General features: G+C 46.6%; 1 protein-coding gene across 1 annotated transcript in view; it reads left to right on the forward strand.

Moving 5' to 3' along the window:
* LOC112266101 (alpha-2-macroglobulin-like) overlaps positions 1 to 13,511 on the forward strand; it is a 35,794-nt gene that overhangs the window by 16,935 nt on the left and 5,348 nt on the right. The window contains exons 5-12 of the mRNA XM_042294933.1: positions 1,685 to 1,817; positions 2,066 to 2,192; positions 3,764 to 3,834; positions 5,683 to 5,833; positions 6,147 to 6,346; positions 6,793 to 6,872; positions 7,761 to 7,917; positions 8,543 to 8,617. Coding sequence (XP_042150867.1) covers positions 1,685 to 1,817; positions 2,066 to 2,192; positions 3,764 to 3,834; positions 5,683 to 5,833; positions 6,147 to 6,346; positions 6,793 to 6,872; positions 7,761 to 7,917; positions 8,543 to 8,617 — 994 coding nt within the window. The remainder of the gene's footprint in view (positions 1 to 1,684; positions 1,818 to 2,065; positions 2,193 to 3,763; positions 3,835 to 5,682; positions 5,834 to 6,146; positions 6,347 to 6,792; positions 6,873 to 7,760; positions 7,918 to 8,542; positions 8,618 to 13,511) is intronic.

Below are 13,511 nucleotides of genomic sequence, written 5' to 3' on the forward strand. Positions count from 1 at the left end.
TTAACCCTAACCACGCTGCGTTTTGGTCCGCCTCTCCTTCCCAGGAAGAAAGCCGTGACAGAATCACCCACCAATCATGGACCAAGCGGCGTGGTAAACAGAGGCAGCAACAGCAGCAACAGGTGCAGCAGGAGAAGCAACAGGTGCAGCAGGAGAAGCAACAGGTGCAGCAGGAGCAACAGCAGCAGCACCAAAAGCAGCAGCAGCAGTGGGAGAGGCTGCACTATTTGGAGAAATGAACTTGGGAGGAGATCCTAGACGGGAAAGGACCCTGGGCAGACTCAGGGGAATATTGCCGGCCCAAAGCCGAGCTGGAGGCAGCGAAAGCAGAGAGGCGGCATTATGAGGAGCTAGCACGGCAGAGCGGCTGGAAGCCCGAGAGGCACCCCAAAAATGTATTAGGGGAGGCACAGGGAGAGTGTGGCAGAGTCAGGAGCCAGACCTGAGCCAACTCCCCCTGTTTACCGTAAGGAACCATGGATGTTATCGGAGTTATCGGCGAAGCTGAGGGCTAAGTCTGAGAGGGTCGAGGAGTTATTGGACAGAATGGAGGAGAGTGAACGGATGGGAGATGAGGAGACACTCGAGGAGGTGTTAATAGAATTGGGGGAGTGTGAAGAGAGGGAGCAGTTGATTTGGCGTAGTATGCAAGGCATTCACCCTGAGGTGCGTGTCCCCAGCCCAGGTACCACCAGTGCCGGCACCCCGCACCAGGCTGTCTCTCCGTCCCATCAATACAGGTGCTCCCGCCTGTCTGGAGCTACCAGAGTTTCCGCCCCTCAGTCCAGAGGCGCCAGAGCCCCTCAGTCCAGAGGCGCCAGAGCCCCTCAGTCCAGAGGCGCCAGAGCTCCTCTGTCCAGCGCTGCCAGAGCTTTCCTCCTCTCCAGCGCAGCCGGAGTCTCCCGCGCAGCCGGAGTCTCCCGCCTGTCCGGCGCTGCCAGAGCTTCCGCCCCACAGTCCGGAGGCGCCAGAGCCCCACAGTCCAGAGGCGCCAGAGCCCCACAGTCCAGAGGCGCCAGAGCCCCACAATCCAGAGGCGCCAGAGCCTTCCTCCTCTCCAGCGCCGCCAGAGCCTTCCTCCTCTCCAGCGCCGCCAGAGCCTTCCTCCTCTCCAGCACCGCCAGAGCCTTCCTCCTCTCCAGCGCCACCAGAGCCTTCCGTCTGCCCAGCGCCACCAGAGCCTTCCGTCTGCCCAGAGCCGCCAGAGTCTCCCGTCTGTCATGAGTCGCCAGTCAACATGGAGCCGCCAGAGCCGCCAGTCAGCCAGGATCCTCCAGAGCCGCCAGTCAGCCAGGATCGGCCAGTCAGCCAGAATCGGCCAGAGCCGCCAGTCAGCCAGGATCGGCCAGAGCCTCCAGTCAGCCAGGAGCTGCCAGAGCCGTATGTCAGCCAGGAGCTGCCAGAGCCGTCAGTCAGCCAGAAGCTGCCAGAGCCGTCAACCAGCCTGAGCTACCTCTCAGTCCTGAGCTACCCCTCAGGCCTGAGCTACCCTTCAGTCCTGAGCTACCTCAGTCCCGAGCTGCCCCTCAGTCCAGTGGGGCCCTTTGTTAGGGTTCCTAGGCCGGCGGCGAGGGTCGGTGGTGGTGGTATTTAACCTTTATTGAATTGACCATAAATTGACCATAAACCATGTGTTCAAATGGTAACATACATTTTGTTTTTATTGCACCCTTTTCACCACCAGAGATACAGGAAAGGTGGATGTTGAGAAGACTGTCCCTGACACCATCACCAAGTGGGCTGCAGTGGCGTTCTGTACTTCCTCAGTGGGTTTTGGCCTGGCTCCCAACACTGGCCTCACTGCCTTCCAACCCTTTGTGAGCTTGACGCTGCCCTACTCTCTCATCCGGGGGAGGTGTTCACAGTCAAGGCCACAGTGTTCAACTACCTCTCCAAGTGTATCATGGCAAGCCCTCCCAGTATTGTCTATTTCTTTTACCTCTCCAGTCCCACTTCATTTGGATAGTCCCTGTAGACTACCTGACGCTCTGACACTAAGGACGAGACAAGAGGACGTGTGGAATCTAGGAAAGACTTGAGATTGACCCCATGTGTTTTCTCCTAGGTGAAGGTGATTCTAGCTGAGTCGGACCAGTTCACAGCCAGGCCATGTGAAGGCTGCCAGTACACCCTGTGTCTGTGTGCTGAAGAGAGCAGAACCTTCAAGTGGATCCTCACCCCAACTGCTCTGGGTGAGCCATACAGTACTTTCTGTCAATCTATCACAAGGCTCCAAATGTACTCCCTGCACCCTGGTCCTTCCCACTAATTCTTCTGTAAGGTGTAATAAATATGGTGGTAACTCCACTAAACTGCTTATACCTATCCAGACCCTTAATTAATGTAAATGTTGACAGGTTAGGGCCAAAGAGGGGGTAGGATGTGAATTTTGCCGTCTGTGGTACCACTGTGGTGCCTAAGGACAGTGTTGTTCACTTCGCACAGCTCTCGTCAGACTGAAATGTAAGAATATTCAGTTATGTATCTAATAGACATGGCTCAAATACATTCCTTGTATATATCCTAGCCCTGTAAAGAAATGTTGACAATCGCTTGTACTAACAAGTCAAGAGGGATATCTGATGTGCTCAGAAAGATCTCCCTTGGGGTATCAAATAAATGGAAGGAATGAGGGTGGGTGGGTGGGAAGGAACAAACGAGGGAGGATGGGAAGGAACGAGGGAGGGAACAGTTGAGCCAGGGTACATGAGTGACTGAGGAGTGGCGAGAGGAATCTTTTTTAAATCATGTTTTTATTTAATTAGGCAAGTCAGTTAAGAACAAATTCTTATTTACCAAAAGGCCTCCTGCGGGGATGGGGGCTGGGATTAAAAATAAATTATATAAAGAAATATAGGACACAACACACATCACGACAAGAGACAACACAACACTACATAAAGAGAGACCTAAAATGACAACACAGCACGGCAGCAACACATGGCAGGAGCACAACATGGTAGCAGCACAAAATAGGGTACAAACATTGTTGGGCACAGACAACAGCATAAAGGGCAAGAAGGTAGAGACAACAATGCATCACACAAAGCAGCCACAACGATCAGTAAGAGTGTCCATGATTGAGATTGAAATAAAGATGTCCAGTTTGAGTGTTTGTTGCATCTCGTTCCAGTCGCTAGCTGCAGCGAACTGAAAAGACAAGTGACCCAGGGATGTGTGTGCTTTGGGGACCTTTAACAGATTGTGACTGGCAGAACGGGTGTTTGTGGAGGATGAGGGCTGCAGTAGATATCTCAGATAGGGGGGAGTGAGGCCTAAGAGGGTTTAATAAATAAGCAACAACCAGTGGTCTTGCGACGTTTATACAGAGATCACCAGTTTACAGAAGAGTATAGAGTGCAGTGATGTGTCCTATAAGGAGGTAAACAGGTAAAGACATTGTCACAAATACTTGAATAAAAAAGGGGAAGGGAAGGGGGTTCTAGGTGCCGAGTTGAGGATGATGGGTCACGTTTCATCTGAATGGAGTTGGCCTCAAATATGGACATGGCAAGTCTGATAGCTGAATGAAAAAGAACATCTAGCAGCTCGAGAGCACCCTTACCTTACGTCTCCATAATCTGGCATGGGTAGGATGGTCTTCTGAATTAGGGTTAGTTTGTCAGCTGGGGTGAAAGAGGAGCGATTACGATAGAAGAAACCAAGTCTAGATTTAACTTTAGGATGAGAGGGTGAAAGGAAGCTAGCTGATGGGTGTCTGGTCTAGACTTGCATGTTAATGTCTCCCTGTCCTGAACTATAGGGGAGGTGAGTGTGAAAGTGAGCGCCGAGGCATTGAAGACTGAGGAGCGCTGCGGCAACGAAGTGGCCACGGTGCCAGAGAAAGGACGCCATTGATACCATTGTGCAAACACTGCTGGTAGAGGTGAGTGTCTGTCCTTGTTACGTTCCCCAGATTATGTGTTGTAGATTGTGTATTTGCATGTGTTTATTTCAGGAAATGGCTTCCTGAAATCCCTCAAGCAGCTGATTGGTCGACTCCAGGGCTAATTGGAGAGCTGACCCCGCCCCCTCGTCAAGACACAGCTGTCTCCAATTACCCATTCCTTCTGAAGCTATATAAAAGCCAGTGTTCTGTTCAGGAGGGAGATCTTTTTGGAGGTAGAGATTTTGCTGGAGGTAGGGATTGCTGAGATTGATTGTGATAGAGGTTGATTTTGCTGGAAAGTGGTATGTTCTGTGAGTTTGTTGCTCAGATAGAGCTTATTTGACATCCTTTGTTTCTTAGTTTGTTTGAAATTGTTTAATATTCTGTTTCATTTGTTCCCAGGGGGAAAGGGGAAGGCACCTTGGGAGTGTTTAGGCAAGAGGCCCGCGGGCATACATATACCCGTAGCATATTCGCTGTCTAGACACATTTTGGTTAGGGCACCAGGTGGTGCTAAATTAGGTAAGTAGTGGGTAGGCAGGTAAAATAGGAGAGGGGGGCTTTGAGATTTACTTTCTTTGCTTTGGTTCCGTCCAGCCCCTTTTCCCCATATTACCGTGTAAAGGAATAAAGTCCTTGTAAACGGTACCACATTCTGCCTGTTGTCATTCTTACTTGCACCTACAGTCCATACCTTTTTCGCTTCACGGAGAGTTTAGTTGTAGCAGGGTGTTGCGTTCCCTCTTCATAGAGGCGTGCGTAACAGTCCTGTATAGCAAGTCCACCGTTTCTCCCACTGTGATAACATGTTTTCAGTAACACTAGGGTGAGGGTAAATACATTAGACTTTATATCCCCTGCTATTGTATGTTTGGTATTTTGATGAGGAGACCAACATGGTTTGGTGTTTTAAGCTTAAATACACAGACACCGGCCCAGGCATAATAAATAAAAAAGGAAATGTTTTTTACAAGTTTGAAGAAAAATGTAATCTGTCAATTAATTAATGCATATATTTTCATATAGCTGGACTGACACAACAGACGGCCTGGGGCGTAGACTTATCTGAACGGTGTACTTTTCAGGTCAAAAGCCTCCCGGGTGGCACAGTGGTCTAAAGCACTGCATCGCAGTGCTAGCTGTGCCACCAGAGACTCTGGGTTTGAGCCCAGGCTCTGTCGCAGTCGGCCACGACCGGGAGGCCCATGGGGCGGCGCACAATTGGTTAAGTGTCGTCCGGGTTAGGGGAGGGTTTGGCCGGCAGGGATACCCTTGTCTCATCGCGCACTAGTGACTCCTGTGGCGGGCCAGGCACAGTACGGTGTTTCCGCTGACACATTGGTGCGGCTGGCTTCTGGGTTAGATGAGCGTTGTGTTAAGAAGCAGTGTGGCTTGGTTGGGTTGTGTTTCGGAGGACGCATGGCTCTTGACCTTCGCCTCTCCTGAGTCCGTACGGGAGTTGTAGCGATGAGACAAGACTGTAACTTCTAACAATTGGATACTACGAAATTTGGGGGAAAAAAACTAACTTAAAAACATTTAATTAACCTTTAAGTGATTAGCATATAAATCCTAGGATCAAATGAACTAGATTTGTCATCATTAGACTTATTTTGGTGCTGTTTTTTTTTCCTGAAAATGGTCAGTTTCCCTCTATTAGGCCGAGGGAAACCAGGAGACGGTTAGCCACAACGCCCTGCTCTGCCCTGCAGGTGATCTCCTGACCTCTCAGTCATTTTACTTTCTCATAATTACCCTGATGATTAAGTTGACATGCATTTGTTTTGGTTTAGATTAAATACTTTTTAATTGGTTGTACAAGTTTAAGTCACTCAGTCTGTCTCATTTATCTGTCTCCAGAGGGCCCAGTGGAGAAGGACATCTCTCTGAAGTTGCCTGAGGTGTTTGTGGAGGGCTCTGCCAAGGCCTCTCTCTCAGTACTAGGTGAGAATACTCCGCCTGTTTTGTTGAGGTTTCACACGTAATTCTAAGTTTTATAAAATGTTCAGGATATGTTTTCCTTTTGGTGCAGATGAAGTGTAGGCAAGGATTTTTCATCCATGTATTCATGATGGGGGAAGTGGATATTCAACTATTCAACCTGCAGATCTATGATTTCCTTAAGGTTATGGGTGAGGACAGGGATAAGCATTGATTAATGTTAGGGTAAGGAACAGGGATCTGCAGGTCAAATAACTGCCATTAATTAGAGATCAATGTTTGATTGCTTGCCTCAATGGTTGGTCTCTTTCACCAGGCGAACTGATGGGCCGGGCCATGAAGAACCTGGACAGCCTGTTGCAGATGCCCTATGGCTGTGGAGAGCAGAACATGGTGCTGTTTGCTCCCAACATCTACATCCTCAACTATCTGCAGAGCACCAGGCAGCTCACCAAGGAGATCCAGGCCAGGGCCACAGGCTTCTTAGAGAGTGGTGAGGAAGCTGGATCTGGTTCAGTAAGGCACAAAACAAAACTGTTTTAAAATATGTTGCAACGAAAAACAAGCATTTATTATCAGACATGTTCAGTTACAGCCTACACTCCCTATTTTCCTCAAAAGCATTTAAAAAAAAAATCTCCCTACTGGACACAACCCTGGTAAATAGGCTGCTATCTATTCTGAAGACAAATGTTTAATTTAATACATATAATGGGATATGACAAAATAATTTGCAATAAGCATTGTGCTTTAAAAAAAGACTTGTGATTGAACAAGACTCTGAAAAGATGACCACGGTCTCTAACAGTTTGTAGTCTGATCATTTCTATGTGCATCTCCCCTCTGACTAGCAACAACATGTTGCCTATATTTGGCACAAAACCAGTTAACTGCACCTTCCACATACAGTACCTGTCCCTAGAAGGAGAGTCTGTTTGTTCATTTGGCCATTTGTGTTGCAGGCTACCAGAGAGCTCAACTACAAGCATGATGATGGCTCCTACAGTGCCTTTGGGAAGAGTGATGAGTCTGGAAACACCTGGTCAGTTTATTGCAAGTCCACACAGTCATAATACCGTCTCTTAGATTATTCTACAATTTAAATGTTTTTTTAAGTCCCTCTAGAAAATGACATTTGATTTAAGGGTGTTAACAATATGTAATAAAGGTAGAATGTGATTGTCTCAAATCATTTCTGGGGGGAATGGCCCTAGCCCTCACCCTCCGATCCAACAGGTCCAAGATGTGCTCAATTGGATTGAGATCCGGGCTCTTCTCTGGCAATGCCAGAACACTGACATTCCTGTCTTGCAGGAAATCATGCACAGAATGAGCAGTATGGCTGGTGGAATTGTCATGCTGGAGGGTCATGTCAGGATAAGCCTGCAGGAAGGACCTGCCTTGCAATATGCCTACAAGCCCTCAGTCCAGCCTCTCTCAGCCTATTGCGGACAGTCTGAGCACTGATTGAGGGATTGTGCTTTCCTGGTGTAACTCAGGCAGTTATTTTTGCCATCCTGTACCTGTCCCGCAGGTCTGATGTTTGGATGTACCGATCCTGTGCGGGTGTTCTACGTTGTCTGCCACTGCGAAGACGATCAGCTGTCCGCCCTGTCTCCCTGTTGCGCTGTCTTAGGCATCTCACAGTACTGACATTAAAATGTATTGCCCTGGCCACATTAGCAGTCCTCCTTGCAGCATGCCTAGTGCACGTTCACGCAGATGAGACCTTAATTGCCTACAGTCTGTAAGCTGTTAGTCTTAACGACCGTTCCACAGGTACATGTTCATTAATCGTTTATGGTTAATTGAACAAGCATGGGAAATGTTGTTTAAACCCTTTACAATGAAGATCTGTGAAGTTAATTCAATTTCTACGAATTAGTTTAGTCTTAGTAACTCCAGAAACATCTTCCCTGTGTCCTCTCAGGCTCACCTCCTTTGTGCTGAAGTCCTTTGGCGGGGCCAAGCCCTACATCTTTGTGGACCCCGCCCACATTGCCCAGGCCAAGGCCTGGTTGGCCAGTCACCAGCAGAATGATGGCAGCATCACATCAGCAGGGAAACTCTTCCATTACGGCATGAAGGTAAAGGGGAATCAGAGTTTAGCTGGAAGTAAGAGGAGGAGGAGTATCTTACTGCTGCCACCTAATGTGAAAAGGTGACGTTAAGGGCAGAGATTCAGCAGGAGGTTCTGGTGTAAAAGTGTCCCATTCTATTTAGTGCAATGGTGGAGTCGGTATAAAATCCTAGATAACTAAACACAAAATACATGATAACAATACATATCGTACAATCAAATACGTGTACTTTATATAATTCATCCTGCACTGACACCTGGGATAATGTACTGTTCAGGAGGACCTTAGGACCCCACGTGTGCCCCCCAAAAAGCACATGCTGAGCACAACAAGAATCCCAAGCATGTTTTAGCCTGCCCTGAGAACACACCACCTCCCCAAAGTTACCAGAGTCTGACTAGTCCTGACATCTTTTGTGTATCTCCAGAACAGTACACTTGTATCTGAAGGGCTTAACAGGTTTTCCCACCCTGTTCTTTATCTTGGTGCACCATACCATGCAAATGTTTTAAACACTGCAATGATTTTTTTCCTGATATCGGTTGATATCAGTGTGACTTTGAAACTCTGTAGCACCTGAGAGTACTGTATCATTTTGGATGAAGTTTACTGTCATCCTTTGGTGTTATAGGGAGGGGTCGGGGATCAGGTGTCGCTCACTGCCTACATTACCACTGCACTGCTGGAGCTGGATGGCAACACTACTGTGAGTTAGCATGACCTTTCTCTCTTTCCATATCCATGCCTTTTTTCTCATATTGATAAACAAGAAGACCACATTTGGTGCTTTTATCAAAAAATGTACAGCCCTAGGGGATATTTCTGCTTAGCCGTCTCACTATTTCATAAATAGAAATACATATCCATCAGTGCATTCGGAAAGTATTAGACCCCTTGACCTAATCCACATTTTGTTACGTTACATCAGGGCGGCCCAACCCTCTTCCTGGAGGTTTTCAGTCCAACCCTAATTTAACACACCTGATTCTACTAATTAGCTGCTCAACAAGACCTTAACTAGCTGAATCAGATATGCTAAATTAGGGTTGGACTGAAACCACAGGACCGTAGAACTCCAGAAAGAGGGTTGGACAGCCCTGCGTCTCAGCCTTATTCTTAAATGGATTAAATTAAATGTTTTTGTCATCAATCTACACACAATACCCCAAAATGATGACAAAGCTGAAGCTGGTTTCTAGAAATGTTTGATAATTTATTAAAAATAGAAACAGAAATAATGTATTTACATAAGTATTCAGACCCTTTGCTATGAGACTCGAAATTGAGTTCAGGTGCATCCCGTTTCCATTGATCATCCTTGAGCTGTTTCTACAACTTGATTGGAGTGCACCTGTGGTAAATTCAATTGATTGGACATGATTTGGAAAGGCACACACCTGTCTATATAATCTATATAAGGTCCCACAGTTGACAGTGCATGTCAGAGAAAGGAAAACCAAGCCATGAGGTTGAAGGAATTGTCCGTAGAGCTCCAACACAGGATTGTGTCGAGGCACGAATCTGGGGGAAGAGTACCAAAACATTTCTGCTGCATTGAAGGTCTCCACAGTGGCTTCCATCATTGTTACATGGAAGACATTTGAACCTCCACAACTCTTCCTAGAGCTGACCGCCCAAAACTCAAGCAATCGTGGGAGAAGGGCGTTGATCAAGGAGGACAAAGTACCTGATAGTCACTCTGACAGAGCTCAAGATTTCCTCTGTGGAGATTGGAGAACCTTCCAGAAGGACATTCATCTCTGCAGCACTCCACCAATCAGGCCTTTATGGTAGAGTGGCCAGACAGAAGCCACTCCTCAGTAAAGGCACATAACAGCCCGCTTGGAGTTTGCCAAAAGACACCTAATAGACTCTCAGACCATGAGAAACAAGATTCTCTGGTCTGATGATACCAAGATTGAACTCTTTGGCTTGAATGCCAAGCGTCACGTCTGGAGAGAGCCAGGCACTGTGTGGACATGTTTAACTACTCTTGTGGGGACATCTGGGGACATGTTGGTCCCCACAAGGTCAAATGCTATTTTTAGGGTTAGGCGCTAAAGTTAGAAGCTAGGGTTAGGTTTTTGGGTTAAGGGTAAGGTTAGGAAAAATAGGGTTTTGAATGGGACTGAATTGTGTGTCCCCACAAGGTTAGCTGTACAATACTGTGTTTAAATACATACAGTACCAGTCAAGTTTGGACACACCTACTCATTCCATGGTTTTTCTTTATTTTTACTATTGTAGAATAATAGTGAAGATATCAAAACTATGAAATAACGGAATGGAATCATGAGTCTGTAATACCAACATGTTTCAAGCAGACCACCATAGTCCCTGTGACCAAGTACACGAAGGCAACCTGCCTAAATGACTACAGACCCGTAGAATTCACATCTGTAGCCATGAAGTGCTTTGAAAGGCTGGTATTGGCTCACATCAACACCATTATCCCAAAAACCCTAGACCCACTCCAATTTGCATACCGCCCAAACAGATCCACAGATGATGGAATCTCTATTGCACTCCACACTGCCCTTTCACACCTGGACAAAAGGAACACCTATGTGAGAATGCTATTTATTGACTACAGCTCAGCGTTCAACACCATAGTACCCTCAAAGCTCATCGCTAAGGATCCTGGGACTAAACACCTCCCTCTGCAAGTGGATCCTGGGCTTCCTGACGGGCTGCCCCCAGGTGGTGAGGGTAGGTAACAACACCTCTGCCACGCTGATCCGCAACACAGGAGCCCCTCAGGGGTGCGTGCTCAGTGTCCTCCTGTACTCCCCGTTCACCCACGACTGCGTGGCCAGGCACGACTCAAACACCATCATTAAGTTTGCATACGACACAAAGGTGTCACGAGAATGACGAGACAGCCTATAGGGAGGAGGTTAGAGACCTGGCCTGTTGGTGCCGGAATAATAACCTATCCCTCAACGTAACCAAGGACCAAGGAATTAAGGAGATGATTTGTGGACTATAGGAAAATTAGGACCGAGCACGCCCCCATTCTCAACGACGGGACTGTAGTGGAGCAGGTTGAGAGCTTCAAGTTCCTTGGTGTCCACATCACCAACAAACTATAATGGTTCAAACACACCAAGACAGTCATGTAGAAGGCACGACAAAGCCTATTCCCCCTCAGAAAACTGAAAATATTTGGCATGGGTCCTTACATCCTTACAAGGTTCTTCAGCTGCAACATCGAGAGCAAAAAGGCTTCTCAACAGCTTTTACCCCCAAACCAGAAGACTCCTGAACAGGTAATCTAATAGCTACCTGGACTATTTGCATTGTGTGCCCCCCCCCCCTCTACATATTTTACGCTGCTGCTACTCTGTTTATCATATATGCATAGTCACCTTAACCATACAGTGCCTTGCGAAAGTATTCGGCCCCCTTGAACTTTGCGACCTTTTGCCACATTTCAGGCTTCAAACAAAGATATAAAACTGTATTTTTTTGTGAAGAATCAACAACAAGTGGGACACAATCATGAAGTGGAACGACATTTATTGGATATTTCAAACTTTTTTAACAAATCAAAAACTGAAAAATTGGGCGTGCAAAATTATTCAGCCCCTTTACTTTCAGTGCAGCAAACTCTCTCCAGAAGTTCAGTGAGGATCTCTGAATGATCCAATGTTGACCTAAATGACTAATGATGATAAATACAATCCACATGTGTGTAATCAAGTCTCTGTATAAATGCACCTGCACTGTGATAGTCTCAGAGGTCCGTTAAAAGCGCAGAGAGCATCATGAAGAACAAGGAACACACCAGGCAGGTCCGAGATAGTGTTGTGAAGAAGTTTAAAGCCGGATTTGGATACAAAAAGATTTCCCAAGCTTTAAACATCCCAAGGAGCACTGTGCAAGCGATAATATTGAAATGGAAGGAGTATCAGACCACTGCAAATCTACCAAGACCTGGCCGTCCCTCAACTTTCAGCTCATACAAGGAGAAGACTGATCAGAGATGCAGCCAAGAGGCCCATGATCACTCTGGATGAACTGCAGCGATCTACAGCTGAGGTGGGAGACTCTGTCCATAGGACAACAATCAGTCGTATATTGCACAAATCTGGCCTTTATGGAAGAGTGGCAAGAAGAAAGCCATTTCTTAAAGATATCCATAAAAAGTGTTGTTTAAAGTTTGCCACAAGCCACCTGGGAGACACACCAAACATGTGGAAGAAGGTGCTCTGGTCAGATGAAACCAAAATTGAACTTTTTGGCAACAATGCAAAACGTTATGTTTGGCGTAAAAGCAACACAGCTCATCACCCTGAACACACCATCCCCACTGTCAAACATGGTGGTGGCAGCATCATGGTTTGGGCCTGCTTTTCTTCAGCAGGGACAGGGAAGATGGTTAAAATTGATGGGAAGATGGATGGAGCCAAATACAGGACCATTCTGGAAGAAAACCTGATGGAGTCTGCAAAAGACCTGAGACTGGGACGGAGATTTGTCTTCCAACAAGACAATGATCCAAAACATAAAGCAAAATCTACAATGGAATGGTTCAAAAATAAACATATCCAGGTGTTAGAATGGCCAAGTCAAAGTCCAGACCTGAATCCAATCGAGAATCGGAGGATGAAAAAGCCTGGAAGGAGGAGAGAAGACTAGAAACGATTCGTTTGGCCGTTTTATGTGTGGATAAATTGTTGAACCTTGTGCATTTCAGGTAAAATAACAACTCAATGTTTATATCCCAGGACAAATTAGCTAGCAACAGCAAGCTAGCTAAATAGGACAAATTAGCTAGCAACAGCAAGCTAGCTAAATAGGACTAAATTGCCATACATGTTTAATGCTTTTCGACCTGTCCCCAAATTAATGTCATTGGTTCAGAGTTTGTTTTGATATTTTAACCTGCGTGTTGGGATCGCGTTTGGTGTAGGGGGACAAAATGTATGTACGATAATATCTTTTTTTTAAATGTTAGTAAAAAAAAAAATTACCCCGTTTTCTCCCCAATTTCGTGGTATCCAATTGTTTTGTCTCATCGCTACAACTCCCGCACGGGCTCGGGAGAGACGAAGGTTGAAAGTCATGCGTCCTCCGATACACAACCCAACCAAGCCGCACTGCTTCTTAACACAGCGCCATCCAACCCGGAAGCCAGCCGCACCAATGTGTCGGAGGAAACACCGTGCACCTGGCAACCTTGGTTAGCGCGCACTGCGCCCGGCACGCCACAGGAGTCGCTGGTGCACGATGAGACAAGGATTTCCCTACCGGCCAAACCCTCCCTAACCCGGACGACGCTAGGCCAATTGTGCGTCGCCCCAGATAATTCTTTAAAAAAAAATGTATATATATTATTTTTACTTAGAAATTGCACTGTTGGTTAGTAAGCATTTCACTGTTGTATTCGGCGCACGTGACAAATAATTTGATTTGATGTAATATATTTGAGATTCTTCAAAGTAGCCACCCTTCGCCTTGACTGCTTTGCACACTCTTGGCATTCTCTCAACCAAAATTCAAGAACTTTGTAAGTTTCTTCAAGTGGAGTTGCAAAAACCATCAAGCGCTATGATGAAACTGGCTCTCATGAGGACCACCACAGGAAAGGCAGAACC

The sequence above is a fragment of the Oncorhynchus tshawytscha genome, linkage group LG13 (genome assembly GCF_018296145.1).
Source record: "Oncorhynchus tshawytscha isolate Ot180627B linkage group LG13, Otsh_v2.0, whole genome shotgun sequence".
Classification (NCBI taxonomy): Eukaryota; Metazoa; Chordata; class Actinopteri; order Salmoniformes; family Salmonidae; genus Oncorhynchus; species Oncorhynchus tshawytscha.